Source organism: Lissotriton vulgaris, chromosome 4_1 (assembly GCF_964263255.1).
Source record: "Lissotriton vulgaris chromosome 4_1, aLisVul1.2, whole genome shotgun sequence".
NCBI classification, from domain to species: domain Eukaryota; kingdom Metazoa; phylum Chordata; class Amphibia; order Caudata; family Salamandridae; genus Lissotriton; species Lissotriton vulgaris.
The window spans coordinates 1,596,123,375-1,596,143,186 of NC_141691.1; the positions used below are offsets into that span (position 1 = coordinate 1,596,123,375).

General features: G+C 42.8%; 1 protein-coding gene across 2 annotated transcripts in view; it reads left to right on the forward strand.

Moving 5' to 3' along the window:
- The window catches only part of PREX2 (phosphatidylinositol-3,4,5-trisphosphate dependent Rac exchange factor 2), a 1,248,069-nt gene that overhangs the window by 572,305 nt on the left and 655,952 nt on the right, over window positions 1–19,812 (forward strand). For both annotated transcript variants that reach the window (XM_086965847.1, XM_086965848.1), the window contains exons 21-22: window positions 9,322–9,442; window positions 13,054–13,238. In XM_086965847.1, coding sequence (XP_086821973.1) covers window positions 9,322–9,442; window positions 13,054–13,238 — 306 coding nt within the window. The remainder of the gene's footprint in view (window positions 1–9,321; window positions 9,443–13,053; window positions 13,239–19,812) is intronic.

Sequence of the window (19,812 nt, forward strand, 5' to 3'; positions counted from 1 at the left end):
TCAGGTTAGAGTGGGCCTTAGCGCGCCCATACCGCCGAGGTACACTCCCCATGGTCCTGAAGAATGCCCAGTAAATTACACATAACGGGCAGAAACATGTCGACCCCACTTTAAGTGGAAATATCCAAACAATTTATTTGGCAATTTCCCAACACATACTTTTAATATGTCAGGTTGACCACTGAATAAAGTTTTTGTGTGGGATACAACCTTGGAATTTTAAACTCACCTTTTCACACTACTTTCAATAAAACCAGCTCCGCAGTATCCTGGCGTGGTAGCACACCAGGGAGTCATTCGGCTTCTCCTGGTGGGCCCAATGATGAAGCATGTCACCAACCAGGGTGGTGAGTGAGGGCTTCCTGTAAAATCCAATGAGATTTACTACTTTCACCTTTCTCCCTTGTTTGTGCTTATACACATAGAATGACTGACGCTCTTCTGTTGTTTGATATACATTTACCTGGGGGACTGAGAGTGTCTTTTCCCTCTCTCTCCTGTTGTTGAAACCTAATCTGGACTGTGACTGATGTGGTGGAGAGAAAAAGGAGTATTCTCTCGAGGACGGGTTGAAAAGTCTCCAAGCATCTACTGAGTTTCTCTGTTCTATAGTTCGCAAAAAAGCTTTAATCACTTGCAAAATTGACATTTTCTGAGGGTTATTGAGTAATTGGAAATGTGGGACCAAAAGGAAACATCACCACTGGTAGGGGTATTTATGTTAAATAAGGATATGGGAGTTTTCCCTATCAACAGGTTAGTAAACAACCATCTACCTTCATTATCTGATTCCTGTGAGAAGGGTTTTAGCATTCAATGCTTTATGACACAAGATTATAACACCGTTTCTCTTGCCATCTCCTGGCGAGAAGACATTTTTTCAAACCCAGTTCCTCTTAAGCTTTAATGATTCACTTTCTGTAAGATGTGTCTCCTGTAGCAGAGCTAATTTAACATCACTCTTAGATAAGTGTCAGATATATCGCTGTCTTTTAATGGGAGACTTTAAGCCTCTGACATTCCAAGTGACAATTTTTAAGACCATATATAAAGCAGGTAAAATGAAAATTAATTTGAACTAATAATAGCAAATAAAATATATATAAGGTATGAAGTCAAACATTATGGAGGACAGTCGACGAATAAGTGAATAGTGAAGGAGATAGAAAAAGTGATGAGAAGAAATATGATAAGGGATAGAGTCAAAGAAAGAAAATGAAAAAGTGATAGAGGAGAAGCAGATTGATGTGAGAAGTAGTAGAATATTTTTTTTTTACCTACATAAAATCCAAAACATCTAAGGGGTGGGTGGGGGGGGGCTACATGGAAAGATGACACGTCCAGACTCCCTGGGGTCGGGTAGAGAAACTCAAAGAGGAAACAACATATTAGATGGATACATCAAACATACGAGACTGGGTCCTGTAAAAAGAAGAATGTATTAGTATCATCCAAATATATTACTAAGTTAAAACATTTATCATAACTTTAAGGCAAATTCTGTAAAAGCATAACCTGAAGACAAAAGGTTATCAAGGTAAACAAACTAATATGCTATAATTGTACTCAAACTAAATCATTACAACAGATATCAAAGTTAGTCTAGGTATCGTATACACTCAAGACTAGCAGAGAGAGTTACTTCAAACGTATACTAGGAATGTCCAACTTTTCTGGGCTTTGCATGTTTAGAAAGCTTTGCAGCTTAACTCGATCTTCGTACGTTATGGTGTAGTTATGAAAGGTAACTTTAAATAGGCAAGGGTGGAATAAACCAAACCGTGCTCCAATAGAACATAAAGCTGGTCTCATTGCTAAAAGCTCTTTGCATCTATCTGCCGTGGGTTTTGCATAGTCTTGTGAGAAGAAGAGCTGGTTTCCTGAGGAAGAAATGTGCTTCATGGATCTGACAGCTGATAACAACTTGAGAAGATCTGTTTATTCAAGGAAGTACAAAATAATCCCTCTTGGTTTACTCATGCAAGAAGACATTGAGTGTGGAGGACCCAATCTATAAGCACGTTAAGTATTGAGAGGGGTGTCTTCAGGTAGATGTAGCACGGCTGGTATAAACTGTTTGAAAAAAGTAATAGGGTCGGAGCCTTCCGGTAGTCCATAAACACAAAGACTGTATTGTCTGTGTCTGTTTTCAAGGTTTTCAACCTGTTTCTGTAATGAAGTAATCAGCTTTGACTAAGGATGAGACCATCATTTCCACACTATGTTCTACCTGAGTGATTCTTTCTTCCATCTTAGTCCAGCCATCTGTTAAATTTGTAATTTGGAGTTTGTGTCTTCAACAATTCGGCATAAAGCCTGGATCTCCTCCAAGACCATATCCATGGATACCGTCGATATTTGATTTGGTGGAGATTGAGGGTCTTTTTTCAACCTTTCAGTTGGGGTTTTAGTAGCTGTAGAAGATGTGTTTGTGGTAGATGAAGAAACTGCTTTAGGTGGCAAAGTCGCAGAGTCCTCCATTTGTGTAGGAAAGGCGCGCAGCCTTGAGAGAACAATAAATGTGCGACTTGTGGATGCTAACACCAGTGTTGCTTTCTTCAATCTGCCCATACAACAGTACAAAAAGTCTTAATACTTCAGAACCTATGTAATACTTCAAAATAACATGGAAATTTGCCTTCTCTGTATTATTGGCGTTAAAATGGTGTCATAGCCACAGTAGATGATACACCAGCTAAAAGTCACAACTTATTACTCTGCTGTGTTCCAGTAAAGCCACAAGGGTGGTAAAGTTATTTAATATTCATGGACAATATGTGGGATACGGCAGGATGAATCAACTACCGTGCATAAAGTAAACCATGAGGACAAGTACTACATTTCATCAAGATACGGATTTAAAGGGTCATAACTTTCCTCAGAAAAATAGGTAGGAGTGCAGAAATTGAAGACTCCATTTACCGTGAAGGAAAGACTGCAGCTCAGGATTGCTGTATTGGAGTCAGGGACCTCACTACACAACCAAAGATTGAAATATATTCAAATAAGCGGGAAATATCAAATTCTGTCAGCAATAGAAATGCCAAGGAGCCGGAGAAATAAGAGGTATTGAGTAAGAATGTCGGTATACAATTGCCTTAATTGTATTCAGCTCATTTTCAGCCCTGCAGACTCGGTAGAAAAGGTTCATCAGTCATCAGGCATCAGAAATTAGTTACACAGTGATTGCAGCTCACCGCATTCGGTGAGCAATTCCAAAATGGCGGGTGTCCGTCTCGTCAGAGGAGAAATGAGGGGCCAGCTGACAGGAACCGTCTGCTTACTGGTAAAGCTTACTCCACCAGCATTCTGAAACGTTCTGACAGCCGCCCCTTCAATATGGCCAGTTTTAGTCATGAAGGAAGCATAGAAAAGCTCCTGGTCTCTCCGCTGTCTCCGAGCTGGTTACGAAAACGCCGCCATCTTCTCTGGGTGCTAGCCACCCCCCACCCATTGTCTCATTTCTAGACAGGTGAATATTGGTTATGTCCAATCGTTCCTGCCTGTCTTCTTTCCTTTCCTAAGACTTCCTAAGACTTCCTCCCTCCAACGCTCTATTCTTTCTTTCCTATCCTTTGTTTCTATGTTCCGTCCTTCAGCTCTTCGCTTGCCTTCTTTCATTAATTTTGCTTTCACCTTCCTTGCTTTTTTATTGCCTCCCTTTGTCGTATTTCTTTTTTATTCCCATCCTCTTTCCTTTCTTATCTGTTCCCTTCCCTTCTTTCGACATCTTATCTTCAGTCTCTGCTTCTGTTGATGTCTCTGTGATTGCACTTAGCTCTGTTCTTTCCAGTTTATTTAAACTGTACAGTTTTGACTCTATGGCAGTTGCCTGGTTATAGTACTCCATTATCCTCTTGGCAAGGTTTGAGCTTTAACAAATACAATAAATAAATCAATACAGCTTAATTTCTCCAGGCATTCTGCCTAGTTTCACCTCTTATTTCACCTAGCCTGGTTATTTCCTCCTTACAAACACCTTCCTGTTTCTCTGTGTTTTGGTGCTCTACCTCATGTTTCGCGAGTCACTTCCTTTCATTTCTCTAATTTGATCAGATCACATCTGATATCCAGCCCATCGTCCATCTTCTAATTTCTCTGCTAATGAATAATGGTTGCATCTACTTCTTACTTCTTTTGCTCCTGTTCCAATAAACCTCCACCCAGTCAACATATGATGTTAACACGCATCACCACACACCCTACACAGGACGTGGCATCAAGGTAAATAAAGGTGGATGGAGCTCGCGAAGTCAGGTTTCAGACACCCACTGGCTCTTTTAATCTATGTGACAAAATGCACGATTCACCCTGTGCACACCCAGGACCCAAGCATAGAGGGCCCATCTCACTTTCTTCCCTTTATTCTCTCTTTTCTTCACTGTACCAATTGTATTCATCCATTTCCTTCCTTTCAATCTCCTTCAATCCCCTTCATTCCTTATCTGTTTGCTTCCCTGCATTCCCTCTTGCATCCCTTTTTTCTTACTTCTTTCCTTTCCATTTTTTACTTCCTTATTTCCTTTCCTTTTTTACTTTCATCCTCTATCCTTCTTTCTTTCTGTTCCCTTTGTTCTACAGTTTCCACTCTCCCTACCTTATTGCCTTCCTTTTGTCTCCATTCTTTTTTTCCTTCCAGCCTACCCACTTTCTTCTTAGCTTCTGTTTCATTAATTTTTCTTTCTTCCTTCCCTGCTTCCGTCTAGATTCCTTTTTCCATGTCTCCCCTTTATCCATCCTTCTTTTTCATTCTGTCCTCCCTCCTTCCTTCCGTTCATCCATCCTTTCTTCCTCCATTGTTCTCTCCTTCCATTTTTTCCCCTTTCCTTCCTTTTCATCCCTACTTTGTTTTCTTTTCTTCCATTCTTTACTACATGGCTTCTTCCCTTTCAGTCCTGTATTTCTTCCTTCCTCCCCCTTCTATAATTTATTCCCTTTCTTCCGCCATCTTTCCACCTCCCATGTTTCTTTCTCTTTTTAACTTCTATTCCTCCATGTGAAGACCAGAATGTTATTGGCCCGTCTAAACTGGCACCCGTTTATTCCGGTTTCCCCGCCTCATCCACATTCTCTCTCCCACATTAGGTCTTCTTTTGTTCTGCCTTTGATCACTCCTTTAACATCTTCACACAATCCGGACATCTTTTTCTTAGGTCATTCATAGGGAGGGCGTGAGTGTCCCGTGGGTAATGCACGAGTCTGGGAATGAGTATCAACGAGTTGGTCCCAGCTTGTCCCTTGACCTATTGTGTGCTCTTGTGTCAGCGACTGTGTCTTTGTCTTTGAGCTGCACAGAGGTTCATTGGGAGCTATTGAAAGACACTTAAATGCGGTATGGTTAAGAGTTGCTCCATTAATCTGTTTATTCCATCAGAGCTCTTTGTTTGCGGATATAAAAGATGCAATTGTATGCTGTATCCCAAAAGCATTATTTTCTGAAGCTTTTGTTATGAAACAGTGTAAAAGACTGAAATGGGACCCCCTCAGCCCCGTGGCCGACCCCCGCCCACTCGTTTCTCGGTGCCGGCCTGGGATCGCAGCCCGGTTGCAGGGAATTTAATCTGCCTCAGTTTGGGGAAACTGAGCATTAAATGAAGTTTGCATCTGGGCTTCTCTCTGCAGGGACCAGAGCTTCGCTCTTCGTATTGAAAATACATTACACTTCTGCAGAGGCAGCGAGAGATATTATGAAAATATTTTTTTTAAAGCTCCACTCCCAAACGTGCTCATTCTGTTACATCAAACAATCTTAGATTTGCTCCTGGATGGTTTCTTCCCTTGCCGATGTTGGTGAATTTGCGGCAAATGCACCTCCGATGATAATTTTGCCTTCAAATTAGCATTATGTGGCTAAAGGATTTTAGCACATTCGGCTGATCGAGCTCAAAACAAATAACTGTGGGGCATATTATCAAGGGGGTTTATCTCCGCTTTTTTGGCTTTAAAAGCCAAGAAAGCGGAGATAAAATTATCTCCCTATTACCATTCTGTCGCTAACACCAGTTAGTGACAGCTAATAGGAGATAGCGACCATCTTGGGCCCCGCTTTGCATGTCAGTGATATTTATCACTAATGACATGCAAAGTGGGCGTGCCAAGATGTTAGCGACTGGAAACAGTCCCTAACATCGCTATCTCCTATTACCAACTTTTGGAGATATTCGCGCTAAGCACGAATATCTCCAAAAGCTAACACCTGCCCCTGAGCAGTTCTTAGTCATGTTATCCAATGGGAGGTGGATAACATGGCTAAGAGCATTTGCTCGATAATGCATGAATATCGCTGACTTTTCAGCGATATTCATGCATTGCGGCCGTTTTTATCGCATTTGCGATAAACCTTGCTAATAGCAAGGTTTATCTGCGATAAAAATCGCCGATGTGCGGCGATAATTGTTGTCTCTAAACAAGTTAGAGACAAAAATTATCGCTAGTTGTTGGTAATATGCCCCTGTGTTATCAATTTTTATCAAGCGATGCATCTGACTTTTTAATATGGTTCCTCTATGATCTTGTTTCTGCAACATACTATTATATTGTTATGTAGGAGCTGTATATGACAGTATAGACTTTGAGTTTTATATTGCTCTTATGTCAGTGTATTGCTTTTTATTGTATATAACTATTTATATGTCCTTTCTAATTTAATAAAATATTAGAACAAAAAAAAACAAATAACTGTGTTTTTTAGAGTTGGTAAACAATGAATCAGTGAATAAAAGAAGAAGAGTTTCTGGTCCAGATTAAAGCACATAAGCAAACATTGTCAGAAAATAAATATTTAAAACAGCTTTCTCTGACTCACCTAAGCTTTGTTTGTTAAGTAGCCCTCAGAGATTGTGAGGCTGCAGCCTCATTTGGCGACAATCATAAGGTCAGTGGATGTGACATCAGATGCAGGGTGACCTCTCAAGAAAATCACACAAAGGCCCTGATTACAAGCTGTGCTGTACTGGCAGGGTGAAAACTCCACACTGGGTCTGTGCGGTAACTTCCCCAAGTACCAGACAATTACACGCGATTCCCTGGAATAACTTTCCGGATCATGTATTTCGGGGCAAAATTCCACATGGATGACCAGGGACATCTTAAGGCTTTTGGTGGCCGAGGTTTAAACATAATTTGGAGCCCCTTGTACAGAACAACTCTGAATTTATTATCTATTTTCAGCTCTTTCTCTCCCTCAGAAACTGAGGCTGGATCATTAGCAACCCTCTTTCTGGCCAGCCTCCATCTGAACCCAACCCTGGGACAAACAGTCAACCATCTGGCTGGCAACAGAGAAGCCGAAAGAATGGATGTATGAACAAGATAGCTGCATGTGGACTGATGCCTCACTTTTGGGTCTGTGCATAAAGAGAGTGTTTTTGTACGTTGACAACACTCCGGTCTCAGTTCTCGAGGAACAGGGACTCTGAGTCAAATGGCACTTGACTATGGTTGCACCGACCCAGCAGTTGAGATGGACAGTGCATTCATGGAGGTAGCTTATAATGTTGCTCTGCCCCACACTTTGACACTTGGACTGCACTCGGGCCCTACCGTGGTAAAGTAGTCTACAGCTGGACAGCACTAGAAAAGCAGCCAAATTCATGATCCAGCCAAGCCTTCCGCTGACAATGTGAGGTGTACCTAGTCTATCAGCACCGTTCAGGCATACTGTGCTGATCTGTGCTTTTGTTTGCTGCGCTGCCTGAGCTGCATGGGTCTGGTATTCAGAGTCAGTTAGCGCTAGGCTGTAATTGTAACGGTCTGGCAGTAGCTCTCCAAGGTCGATGCAGTCACAAAGGCAGCATAAAATGCCAATACCCACTTCACGTTAATTGACATATGATGCATAACAGCATAAGGCTGTGCAGTTGAACTGGGACTATCAACTCTAAAATGTTAAAGTTCTTGCTGAATCTAACAAGAATCAGCCTGGGGTGGGTAACACAAAGAAAGTAAGTAAACAAACTGATTAGTTGAAATCTCTAGATAGTCTGTGACTCTTACAAACATTTAGCAAGGGGCCTGCTTGAAAAGTGGAGCCCCTTTGCCAGAGCCCATATTTCCCATGGCATAAAATGTCCCTGTGGGTGCCTGGGGAGCAGAGTGGGGAGGTAGCGACTTGACTAGGGCAAGGATTACATACTTCCAGTTGCTTTAGTAGGGGAATTTAGACAGGTGTTGACGATCAATACCAGACTACTGTTGAAACCCAGTCACAAAGCAATTTTACTGGCCAGATTTTCTGGCCGGTGAGGTTTGGCCCCCACTGTTCTTGCACCTAGGACATCCAGGTGTGAAAATATCAGACAAGTTGGTTGATGAAGTCTTTTAAAATCAAATCATGTGATTCTCCCAACATTGGAAAGCATACATTTCCTACTTCAAGACCAAAATGCAAAAGCATTTGTGACAACCTCCGACCCAACTACAAGGAGTTCCCCTTTAACCTTATGCCCGACAATGGTACAATCCTTCCAATCCACCTTCGATCCAATTGTGCTATTGTGAATCTTCTGGTCCGCAAGAAATCGATAGTTTACAGGTTCCCATGGCAATCATGCTCCTCTTTCTTCCTCAGGAAACACAGAAGCCCTCAAATATCCTGGAAGTGCTACACTCATCTGTAGGATCCTAAATGATGCTACTAAAGCCAGCAAGACAGGCAGAGTGGATTCTTAAGAGCTGACTAACTTCTGCCCCATTTTTATTTTCACTTTCCATTAAAATTATGGGAGGAAAGATTCTTTTGCAATTGAAGAATTGTGGAAAATTGTACTTTAACTTCCATGACGTCATTCGATTTTGAAACTTTCTAAAGGTACTGAGACCACATGTTTAGAGGGTATCCGGGGAAATATCCACACCAGCCCCCTACATTTATTATTGAGGCAAAAAAAATCATTGTACACCACAATTTTCCAAATATATTGATTGATATAAGGGTTAACACTTTGTAAATTTAACAGGCAGTCGCGAAGCGAATCTTATGGAATATTCCAGTGCTTTGGAGTCTGGAACAACCCCCAGCAGCCTCAAATTATACATGGTGCTGCTCCATTAGTGCTGCCTTTGAGGCAGGGCTGAGGACCTATCAGTCCAGCAGTCTTTCAAGAAGTCACCTGCTGCCTCCAGTGTATTTTGCTTTTTCTCTGTCACATATGGTCAGTCTAAGTCTGGCGTGTGTCGTACTGTGGTAATATTTTTGACTCTGATGCAATCTGATATGATTGCGACTATCGTTGGCACATTGCTAAATTGTTTTACTATGAAATAGATGCCACTCTAAAGCATCACATATATATCTAACTTGCATTTGTTGTCCCCTCACAGTGTGACTCCATACAGTGGGTGTACAATAGCGTGGAAAGTGCCCAGGAGGACCTTCAGAAACCAACGATCACCAAGCCATCAGGCGATGAAGGGGGAGACGCGTTTGATTCTAAAGTGGAAGGTCTGCTTTTTATTTGTAACCTGCTATGATGTGTCCTTTGTCTATTTCAGTTCTCGAGTCTGTAGTTCCCATTTTTTTTTAGATCATTAGTATTGTAATATATGACATACACAAGGAATGCTGAATATTATTTACAAACAGGTATAAATGCTTCTACATATATATTTGATAGATAAAAGAAGAAACGGAATCATAGCTGAAATTAGGAAACAATGTCTCAAATACATTTTGGTACAATTTTACAGGCCGAATTTGAATAAAACATCTTCGTTGTAGGTTTAGAATAATATGATTACACTACACCAGCTTGTTAGTGTGTAAGATAACTTTATTTTGTCTTTATTTAAAGATAACGTTTTTTTTTGTAAGGAACAAAATTTGAATTAGAGTATTTTGATATGTAAATGTAGGGGTACTACTTGGATTTCTATATTTAATGAGAATTCTCTAAAAAATATCCAGTTGTCTCCAGCAGTTCTTCTTCAGATGTGTAAATCAATTGTTTTACTCACAATAAAGATTTAATTTTAAAAATCTTACTTAAAGATTTAATTTTAAATATCTTACTTAAAAATTCTGTGCATTTCTCTCCAGTATTTAAGATTTCACCTACCATTTCACCGAGAAAGAAGTGGTAAACCAGAGATCTCAAGCTGTCGACTGGCCCCCTTTTTTATTGTACATTATGACTGAGATGATGGAACATTTACCATTTAACAAAACATATGTAGACAGGTTTTTATACTAATATGATTTCTGGTGAGGGGCTTCAAGCCCTAAACCAATTAGTTATGCTAGAGCACTTGCATAGTGATTAGGATGAGTAGGAACAAATCTCCCCAAAGAAGATCAGTAACACACACCACAGCTGGGCCGCCCTGCTGCTTAACGTGTCCGGCAGGTCAGATGTTGGCCTTTGAAGATTATTTCTCTGAAAAACATCAGCAGTGTTATGAAAAGTATAACATTGATCGCCCTGACACCATTAATACATCAGCCAGCTTTTTGGCATTATCAGTTAATGAAAATCAAGCAGCTAACTGTGTTAAGAAAAGTAGATAATAAAAAGGTAATGAATTACCAAAGTCTCAGGAGGGTGACTAGGAAGTTATTGTATCAGTTTTAGGCTGCCTACGGTTCTTCAACGGGGAGCATAACTGTTGCTGTAGTAAGTAAGCATGGGCGAATTTTGCGAATCTCGCGTTCGCGAATTTTGCGGATTTGCGAACTCACAATCCGCAAAAATCCGCGAATTCTCACGAATTTGCGGATTTTTTTTGTGTTCGCGCGGGTTTCTGCCAGTTCACGAGGGTTTTGTACAATTTCGCAAACGCTAACTTACCTGTCGGGTCGCAAGTTTTGCGAACTTGTTGTTTCTACGTGTCCAGCCTGTTTGGGACACTCTTCTTCATCATGCCACCCTCTGTCACCACTGCCACTCTCTGACTACTCATGCCACCCTCTGGCCCACCCATGCCACCCTCTGTTTCATCACAGCACCCTCTGGTTGTCCAGTGTACATTATTGTGGCAAAGCAAAGCACACCTTCCCTGCCTCAAGTGACCTGAATTAATTTGGGGCTGATTAATGTGTCACAGAATATTTTTTTAGCTGGCACCTGCTTCCTTAGTGCTTCCTGATTAGTGATCTTTTGCACTTGCTAAGTGCTTTCATTGTTGCAAAATTAGTTACAACACCTGCCCTGCCCCAACTGACAATAATGAATTAGGGGCTGATTAATGTGTCACTGTTGGATTTGAACTTCCAGCCTGGCTCCTGCTTGTCTCCCTTAGCTGTAATTCAGGACCTTTGTGGCATATGTGTAACTATTCTGAGGGTCAGAGCAGGGTCACATAATAGTTGCAAGTAGGCAACTGAACTCTGGAGGGGCCCCTCAGGAAGCACTACAGGAAATGGCTACTAATGATGAGCTTGAACTTTTGAACCTGGTAAGTAGTTTCAGTTTTGCTAAGATCGTATTTCTGCAATTTAGCGCTTATTCGCGGGGAGCGAAGTTGAACTGGGAAGCCGCGAACTCACGCGAACAGTGCGAGCAAGCCATAAAATCCGCTGCTCGCGGATTTGCGGATTTTGCGGGAAATTCGCGAATCTCGCGGATTGCGAATTTACCGAAAATCCGCAAATTCCGCAAGCGGAACGGATTTTCCGCCCATACTTAGTAGTAAGACGGCTGGACTATGCAGTGTTTTGCAGGTCATGAGTTTGAATCCCAGTGAGACCAAATCCACCTTGCATCCTTCCAAGGTTAGCAAATTGAGTACCATAATTTTAGGGCAACACCTTATATTTATAACACTCAGAACTAGCAGAAGTGTGGTATGAAGCATTGTATTAAAAGTTATTAATATTAATATGCTGAATATTCAGGGGTCTCTTGAAGCAGAAGTACTAGAATGTTAGAAACACAAACAATTTCACTAAGAGGAAATTACCTTCAAAGTGATTAATGAGGGGGTTTCAAGGATGCCGAATGCTAAAGCACTGTGTTTAGACAGAAATTAATGCAATGTTCATAATTTATGACTATTGTTCCAAACATTTTATGGACACATAGATGCAAAATATCACAGTTTAAAATAGAGCAATTGCTAAGTCATATCACATTAACCTAGAATGAAAAGTCAATAAGGGCTTGACAAGTTCAATGAGTACCTGTGTGATACATGATAATATCTCAGTTTTCAAGTTTCTCGTTTATATTTCATACTTCATGATGATACTGTGGGACACTTGATGGCTCACAGGCATGGGGCTGTTGGCAAAGAATATTTCACTGTATAAGTGATGCGTATGTGATCAAATGTGTGATGTGCCTGAATATAGTAAGCACTTGGTGTCTGTGGTTCCTGACTGTCCGTGGAGAGTTACTCGTGCCCCGGTAGTGATGGGTAACCCGGGTAAAATCAAAAGGGGTGGTCCAAAATAGCCCGGGAGTATTTATTTTCTAGGGCTATTTTGCTTTCAAACATGCATGGTAATCTGGATACAGACAGGTTACTACCCCGGTGACAGAGCCATGTGGACTTCAAAGTAATTCTCTGTGAGGATAACCCTGCCCTCAGTGGGGCCAGAAGATCCTTCACTGGGACGGAAGAGCCGCTTAGTCGGATATTTACTCTGGTTGAGTCAGCAGAGGCTCTGCCATTATAAACAGAGCATGTCCCTCTCTCTAAATAGAGTAGGGGAACCGCGAGCTTGGTATGGTGAAAGGACTGCTGGTTTACAGTGGCTCTCCAGCTCTGGGCAGCTGTGGCCCTTAGTTTGAAACATTACAGAATGCGCGCCAGACCTATAATACGTTCCAAAGACCAATACCCACCAACGTTTAACTCATGGTGGTGATTACTGGAAGGATGGAGTGAGTTTTCAGTTAGAAGCTCAAATACATTGCAATCACTCTACTCTGAATAATATTGTGAGCAACATAACGTTGATGGATTTCTTTATCTGGGTATATTTATTGTTGTATGCTTAGCCAATATATTATTAATGTTGTGTATATTTTGCATAATAATGCTTCCATTGAATCAACGTTTCTGTAAAAGACGCCTGAGAGCTAATGGCATAGCCTTTTTCTTTTCTTCTTCCAGAGGTAATTGACAAGTTCCACACAATAGCAATACTGGATGGGAAGAAGGACCACGTGAGTCTGACCGTTGATAACGTTCACCTTGAGTATGGGGTTATTTACGAGTACGATAGTACAGCTGGAATAAAGTGCCATGTGGTGGAGAAAATGATTGAGCCAAAAGGATTTTTCACCTTAACTGCTAAGGTATAAGACATTTTAAGCTTATAATTTATTTTTTATTATATCTACAATTTGTTTCATTAAGAGTTTGTGGACAATAGCATTTTCTTTTACCCTTTATGAAGCTGTTATTTTCATTTTATATTAAATGGGGTTTTCTTCTGATGGTAAAGTCAGTGAAAAACCTGTCATATATAGTCAGATTGTTTATTCATATAGCCCCGTAGCAAAACATGTTTATTTCATTTGTGCTTCTAGTGTAGACATTCGTTGTGTGCATTTTGAACAGGGCATTGTATAATTCTTAAAAATATGTTCACGTTTTAATAAAATATGTCAGGTAGGCAAGTGCTGGTGTAAAAACATTAACGATCTCAACAGCATTTTTCTTAGCTAACAATTCCTCCTCTTTGAAATAGAAAATAGAAGTCACCACCCAGCTGTTCCAAACCCTATCAAATTGTTAACTTTAGAAAAAGGATGTGATGCCTATCTCATTAAGTAAGTATCTCAAGTCAAGTCAAGTCAAGTCAAGTAATTTATATAGCGCGCTACATACCCAGAGGGTCTCAAGGCGCTTGAGGAAGGGTAGGGAATTACTTGTCGAATATCCAGGTTTTAAGTTGCTTTCTGAATGTAAGGTGGTTCTGAGTGAGGCGAAGGTGAGTGGGAAGTGAGTTCCAGGTTTTAGCTGCCAGGTAGGAGAAGGATCTGCCTCCCATGGTGGTTTTGTTGATGCGAGGTACAGTTGCAAGGGCTTGGTTGGATGATCGTAGGTGGGTCCAAGTTCGTAGAGTGCTTTGTGTGCGTGGGTTAGGAGGCGGAAAGTAATCCTCTTGTTAACGGGGAGCCAGTGGAGGTTTTTCAGGTGTCCAGAGATGTGGTCTTTACGTGGGATGTCTAGTATGCTTCTGGCTGAGGCGTTCTGGATGCGTTGAAGTTTTTTCTGGAGTTTTGCGGTGGTACCGGCGTATAGGGTGTTTCCGTAGTCCAGGCGGCTCGTGACCAGTGCGTGGGTGACCGTTTTTCTGGTTTCGGTGGGGATCCAGCGAAATGTTTTTTTGAGCATGCGAAGAATATTGAAGCAAGAAGATGAGACGGCGTTGACTTGTCTGTTCATAGAGAGAGAGGAGTCCAGGATGACACCTAAGTTCCGTGCGTGGTCCGTCGGGATGGGTGCTTTTCCAAGGGCCTCTGGCCACCAAGAGTCATCCCAGGGGGAGGGGGAGGTGCCAAGGATAAGGACTTCAGTTTTGTCAGAATTCAGTTTCAGGCGGCTGTGCTTCATCCACTCGGCTACTTCTTTCATCCCTTCATGTAGGTTGGTTTTGGCGGTGTTAGGGTCTTTGGTGAGTGAGAGGATCAGTTGAGTGTCATCCGTGTAGGAGATGATGTTGAGTTTGTGTTGGCGTATGATGGTCGCGAGGGGGCTCATGTATACGTTGAAGAGGGTGGGACTGAGTGAGGACCCTTGTGGTACGCCGCAGATGACTTCAGTGGCCTCTGAGTGGAATGGTGGGAGGCGGACTCTCTGGGTTCTTCCAGTGAGGAAGGAGGTGATCCATTCCAGTGCTTTTCCTTGGATTCCGATGTTTCTGAGGCGTTGTATTAAGGTGCTATGACAAACTGTGTCGAAGGCTGCGGAGAGGTCGAGAAGGATGAGGGCGACTGTGTCTTCGTTGTCTAACAGAGTACGAATGTTGTCTGTTGCTGCGATGAGTGCGGTCTCAGTGCTGTGTTTAGCTCGGAAGCCGGACTGTGAGGAGTCAAGGGATTTGTTGGTTTCGAGGAAGGCGGCGAGCTGGTTGTTGACAGCTTTCTCGATGACTTTGGCCGGGAATGGAAGGAGCGAGATGGGGCGGTAGTTTTTGAGTTCGGTGGGGTCGGCTGTGGGTTTTTTCAGAAGGGCGCTGAGTTCGGCGTGTTTCCAACTTTCCGGGAAGGTGGCGGAGTTGAGGGAGCAGTTGATGACGTCTCGGAGGTGCGGTGCTATAATGGAGTCTGCTTTGTTGAAGATGTGGTGAGGGCATGGGTCTGTGGGGGATCCTGAGTGGATGGAGTTCATCAGGCGGATGGTGTCCTCAGTGGAGATTGGGTTCCAGTCATTGAGGATGTTCAAGGAGGGTGGGGGTCCTGCAGAGGGTTGAGTGGGTTGGTCTTCGGGTCGGTTGTCGAAGCTGTTGTGGATGTCTGCAATCTTGTTGTGGAAGAATGAGGCTAGGGAGTCGCAGAGGGCTTGAGAGGGGGTGATGTCGTTGGAGTTGGCTGAGGGGTTGGTAAATTCCTTGACGATGTTGAATAATTCCTTGCTGTTGTGGGCGTTGCTATCTAGTCGGTCCTTGAGAGCGGCTTTCTTGGCATTCCTGATCAGTTGGTGGTGTATACGGGTGGCGTTTTTGAAGGCGTCCTTGGTGCTGGTATTTGGGTCTTTTTTCCAGGCCTTCTCAAGGGAGCGACAGAGTTTCTTAGATTTCTTAAGATCATCGTTGAACCAAGAGGCCTTCTTGCTGCCTAGTTTGATTTGACGTTTTTTCAACGGTGCTAGGATGTCGGCGCTGTTTGATAGCCATTGGGTGAGGTTAATGGCTGCTTAGTCGGGGTTTGAGGAGTGGGCAGGGGGGTTTAGAAGAAGCGATGAGGAGATCTGGTCGATGTTGATTTTGTTCCAGTTTCTTCGCAGAGTGGGTTGAGGATGGTTGTTGGTTGTGGTCTTGTTGTAGGTGAAGTGAACGCAGCTGTGGTCCGTCCAAAGGAGAGCTGTGGTGAGGCTGAAGGAGACATGTTTGCTGGAGGTGAAGATAGGGTCGAGTGTGTGACCTGCGATGTGGGTGGGGGTAGTGACGAGTTGTTTAAGACCGAGGTTGGCGAGATTGTCCAGAAGGGTGGTGGCGTTGCGGTCGTTGTTCTTTTCAAGGTGAAAGTTGAGGTCTCCCAAAAGAATGTAATCCTCGGAGGGGAGGGCGTGTGGGGTGATGAAGTCCGTGATGTCCTCACTGAATTGTGCAGGGGGTCCTGGTGGCCTGTAGAGGAGGGTGCCTCTGAGTGTGGTCTTGGAGTCGATGTGTATCTGAAAGTGAAGGTGTTCAGTGTTGGCGAGATTGACGTCTGAGCTGGTTGAGATGCGGATGAATTTCTTATGGACTATGGCGATGCCTCCTCCTGTTTGGTCGGTCCGGTCCTTACGGATGATCTTATAGCCTTCCGGGATGGCAATGGTGATGTCTGGGGCTGATGTGGAGTTCATCCATGTTTCTGTTAGGAAGGCGACATCTGTAGAGATGGTGTCTAGTAGATTCCAGAGGTCGATGGCGTGCCTGTGGACTGAGCGGATATTGAGCAGGATGCATTGTAGGTGGTTGGTGTCAGGTATCTGTTTTGTGTTCGTGGATGAGAAGTTGTTCTTGGTGCCGTCGAACTTGCAGGAGTAGCAGGAGAAGGGTCCATGGATGTGTCCGGGAGCGGCTTGGATGCAGTTGGGGAGTCGGCCGGGGTTTAGGGCTGAGAGGGTGGAGGCGTCGTATGAGATGCGGGTGGGGTGGGGGGTACAGGGGCCAGGGGGTCTGGCGCTGGGCGCAGTCCAGGCGCGGGCGGGCGTAGACGGGCTTACCTTTGGCGCACCTTCGGCGCGAATGGGGCGCGATTGCTGCGCGTGAACGCTGCGCGCAAGAGCAACTGTCATATGTGGATGGTGGAAGGGGAGGGGCGAAGGTTAGGGTTATGTGGTAGGGATACGAAAGAAGAACTTATCTATTGGGATCAATATTCTTCAACATCTTTTTGGCCACCACAATGTGAATGACAATTATTGAGTCATTCCTGTACTGGACAACCACCACCTTCTTCATTACCCTATCTATCAGAAAAGTTATTAACCCCTTCTGTGCTGCGCAAATTTTGCTGCGGTGCTGAACGTTCCATTGGGCCTATGGAACCATGACGGAACGGTTCGGTCATAAGCACAGGCCAACTTACGCTCATGACGGAACCGTTCCGTCATGAGCATGGAAGGGGTTAATAATCCAGATACGATATACCCCTCTAAACAATGCTACTTAAACAATGGAAAGCCGTCTTCCAGTCATTCAGGCAAAATATTTACCTCATACATTTTTTGCAAAAGTTCTCTGATACAAAGGAAAAGACAAGTCAGTTTCAACCTTGGTTTGAATATCGTCTGCTAACTTAGGTTATGTTAGCGTATGTTAAGTTATGTTAGATTATATTGGGTTATGGTTTGACATGTGACCTTTGTACTCGTACCGCAACTGATTTGGTGTGTTGAACTTCTTCAGCTGGCCTGCAGATCTGCAGGTTGAAAAGATAAATGTTGAAGATATTGTGAAGCACAAAGTGACATTCAGTTTGTTTATATTTCCAGTGGATGGCTGCATACACCGAGAATGATTTTCCATCCGTTATCACCATTTACGTTTGAAGAGTTTCTAGTACTAAAGCAACTGCGTGCCCCAGTTTTCTGCCTGGAACATATCACTTCAATATCTTGGTCAAGAAAGATGTGCTAGTTTGATAAAAAAAAAAGCTTGACATACAATACAAATTACATAAAGAATTATCATTTTCTTGACTGGTAGGAAGGTGAGAATCCCCAGAATAGGGGAGACCTCCTCCTGGTGCCTTGTTCTCATGAGCTGTGCACTACTTTCTTATGGATTTTCCATAACCTTCAGAAAAGCTCGCTGTGAAGGGCTCACTAACATTGGTTCACATAGCTGTTAACCATTTTTAACAGCACCACTGGAATCACATATTAGACCCATCGCTGTAACAAGAAGAATGCTATGGATAATTTTGACAGTGTTTCAGAGCTAGAAGATAGGCTTCACCACTTGAGCATTTTTGAGATCGTGAGCTAGATCACATTCAATGAAGGCAGTTAGATTTTTGCTAAAAGACGAAGCTGTAGGGCATGTTCCAAAACAAATGATGCCCATAATGGTGGCAAGTTGAGTGATACATCTTGTGTCCCATCACGATCTCAGTTTCGGTCGGGTTTAACTTCAACTATGCATTTTTCAGTCATTAACATTAAGAGGCCCATTAGGATGGCCACCCCCGAGGTGGAGGGACCGTCCGCAGGGGCAGCGGTGTTCTCTCCATAGGAATTAGGATGTGACCGCCACCCTGGCAGTCACATCCTGTATATTTAACATTGCGGCGGGTGCTGCTTACAGCAGCATCCGCTACAAAGTTAAAAATGCATGCTTTGCATGTGCATGCACAAAGCGGCAGGCACCGCTCGGTACCCTCCATGTGCACCCTCCACCCCCTACATCCTGGGGGCCCGCAAGAAGCAAAGGTCTACATGCTTTTCCACTGCGGAATATCCGCAGCGGAAAAGCATGTCTCCACACCCATCATAATATGGCTGGTGGTGGTCCACACCCCGCGGATGAGCGGTGGACAGACCTGCCGTCCGCCGCTGATCCCACCGCCATCATAATCTGGCGGTGGGTGTTTTCAAGGACCGCAGCAGGGAATCTGCATCCTCCGGGCCGGCGGTGACTTCCACCGGCCAGGAGGATGCGGATTCACCGCCATCATAATCGACCCCTTAATTTGGAAATGGTCTTGGATCATTCATATATGTGATCTCTCCTGCAGGGCATTGTGAATATTTTTTTAATGTTTACACATTGAGGATTTGTTTTATTAGTGGGATCAGATATGATTTAAAACTTATAGTACTAGAGTAGTCACTAATAGCATACTAAAGCTGTGTGCGTAATGAATCATTGTGAAAGTCTTTTTAGAAGAATTTCGTGGCTGATGTGCCAGAGACTGAGTATAATTTAAAAAAAATCAGAGTACACACATTATCTTTTAACACAATAAGTTTTCAGCTAATCCAAATTGACAATTATGAAAGATTCCTAGTTCTATACTTTTGATCTACCAGCAGAAAATCCATATTGTCATTAGTTTCCAACAAATATTAGGGTTATAATTTCACACGTGTTTGCAGAAGTGTAGCCTTAAACTAAAGATTGAAAATGAACCATATGATTGTACAGGGTCCAGGGAAGCGTTTTTAAGGACTGTTGTGGAGGACTTTCTTAGGCTCATTCGCACTTCATTTTTGTAACAAAGGGCAGATTTTCTAATGAAAAGTTCACTTTAGGGTTCAGGTACTAAAGGTTGAAATACTGGTGCTGGTAAATGAGCTTTTATTATTCCAGAACAGTACTGTTGGCACTGGCTTAATATATGGGCTGTGTGAGTGGGGCAAAATTACAGGTGTTTTTACTTTACACTCTAGTAATTAATTATCTGGATAGTATATGTGGGCTAGTGACTAGTGTCCACTATGACATGAGTTGTTTCATCAATAGTTTGGATGTTTGTTAGGAAAAACCTGCATAGATCATTTTACAGTTGTTAATATGATTTCATACAATTATTCAGAACATTTAAATCTCTAATCATGAAGAAGTTTAAACAATGATTTCTGTAAGGCTGTGGATTCGAAATTTGCACTTTTATATTTATAAATGTGTTGCCAGAAGAAATATGTGTTTTCAAGGAATGCAAGGAGACTGCTCTATGTCAAAAGAAGAGTAAAATGCAGTGAACACATATG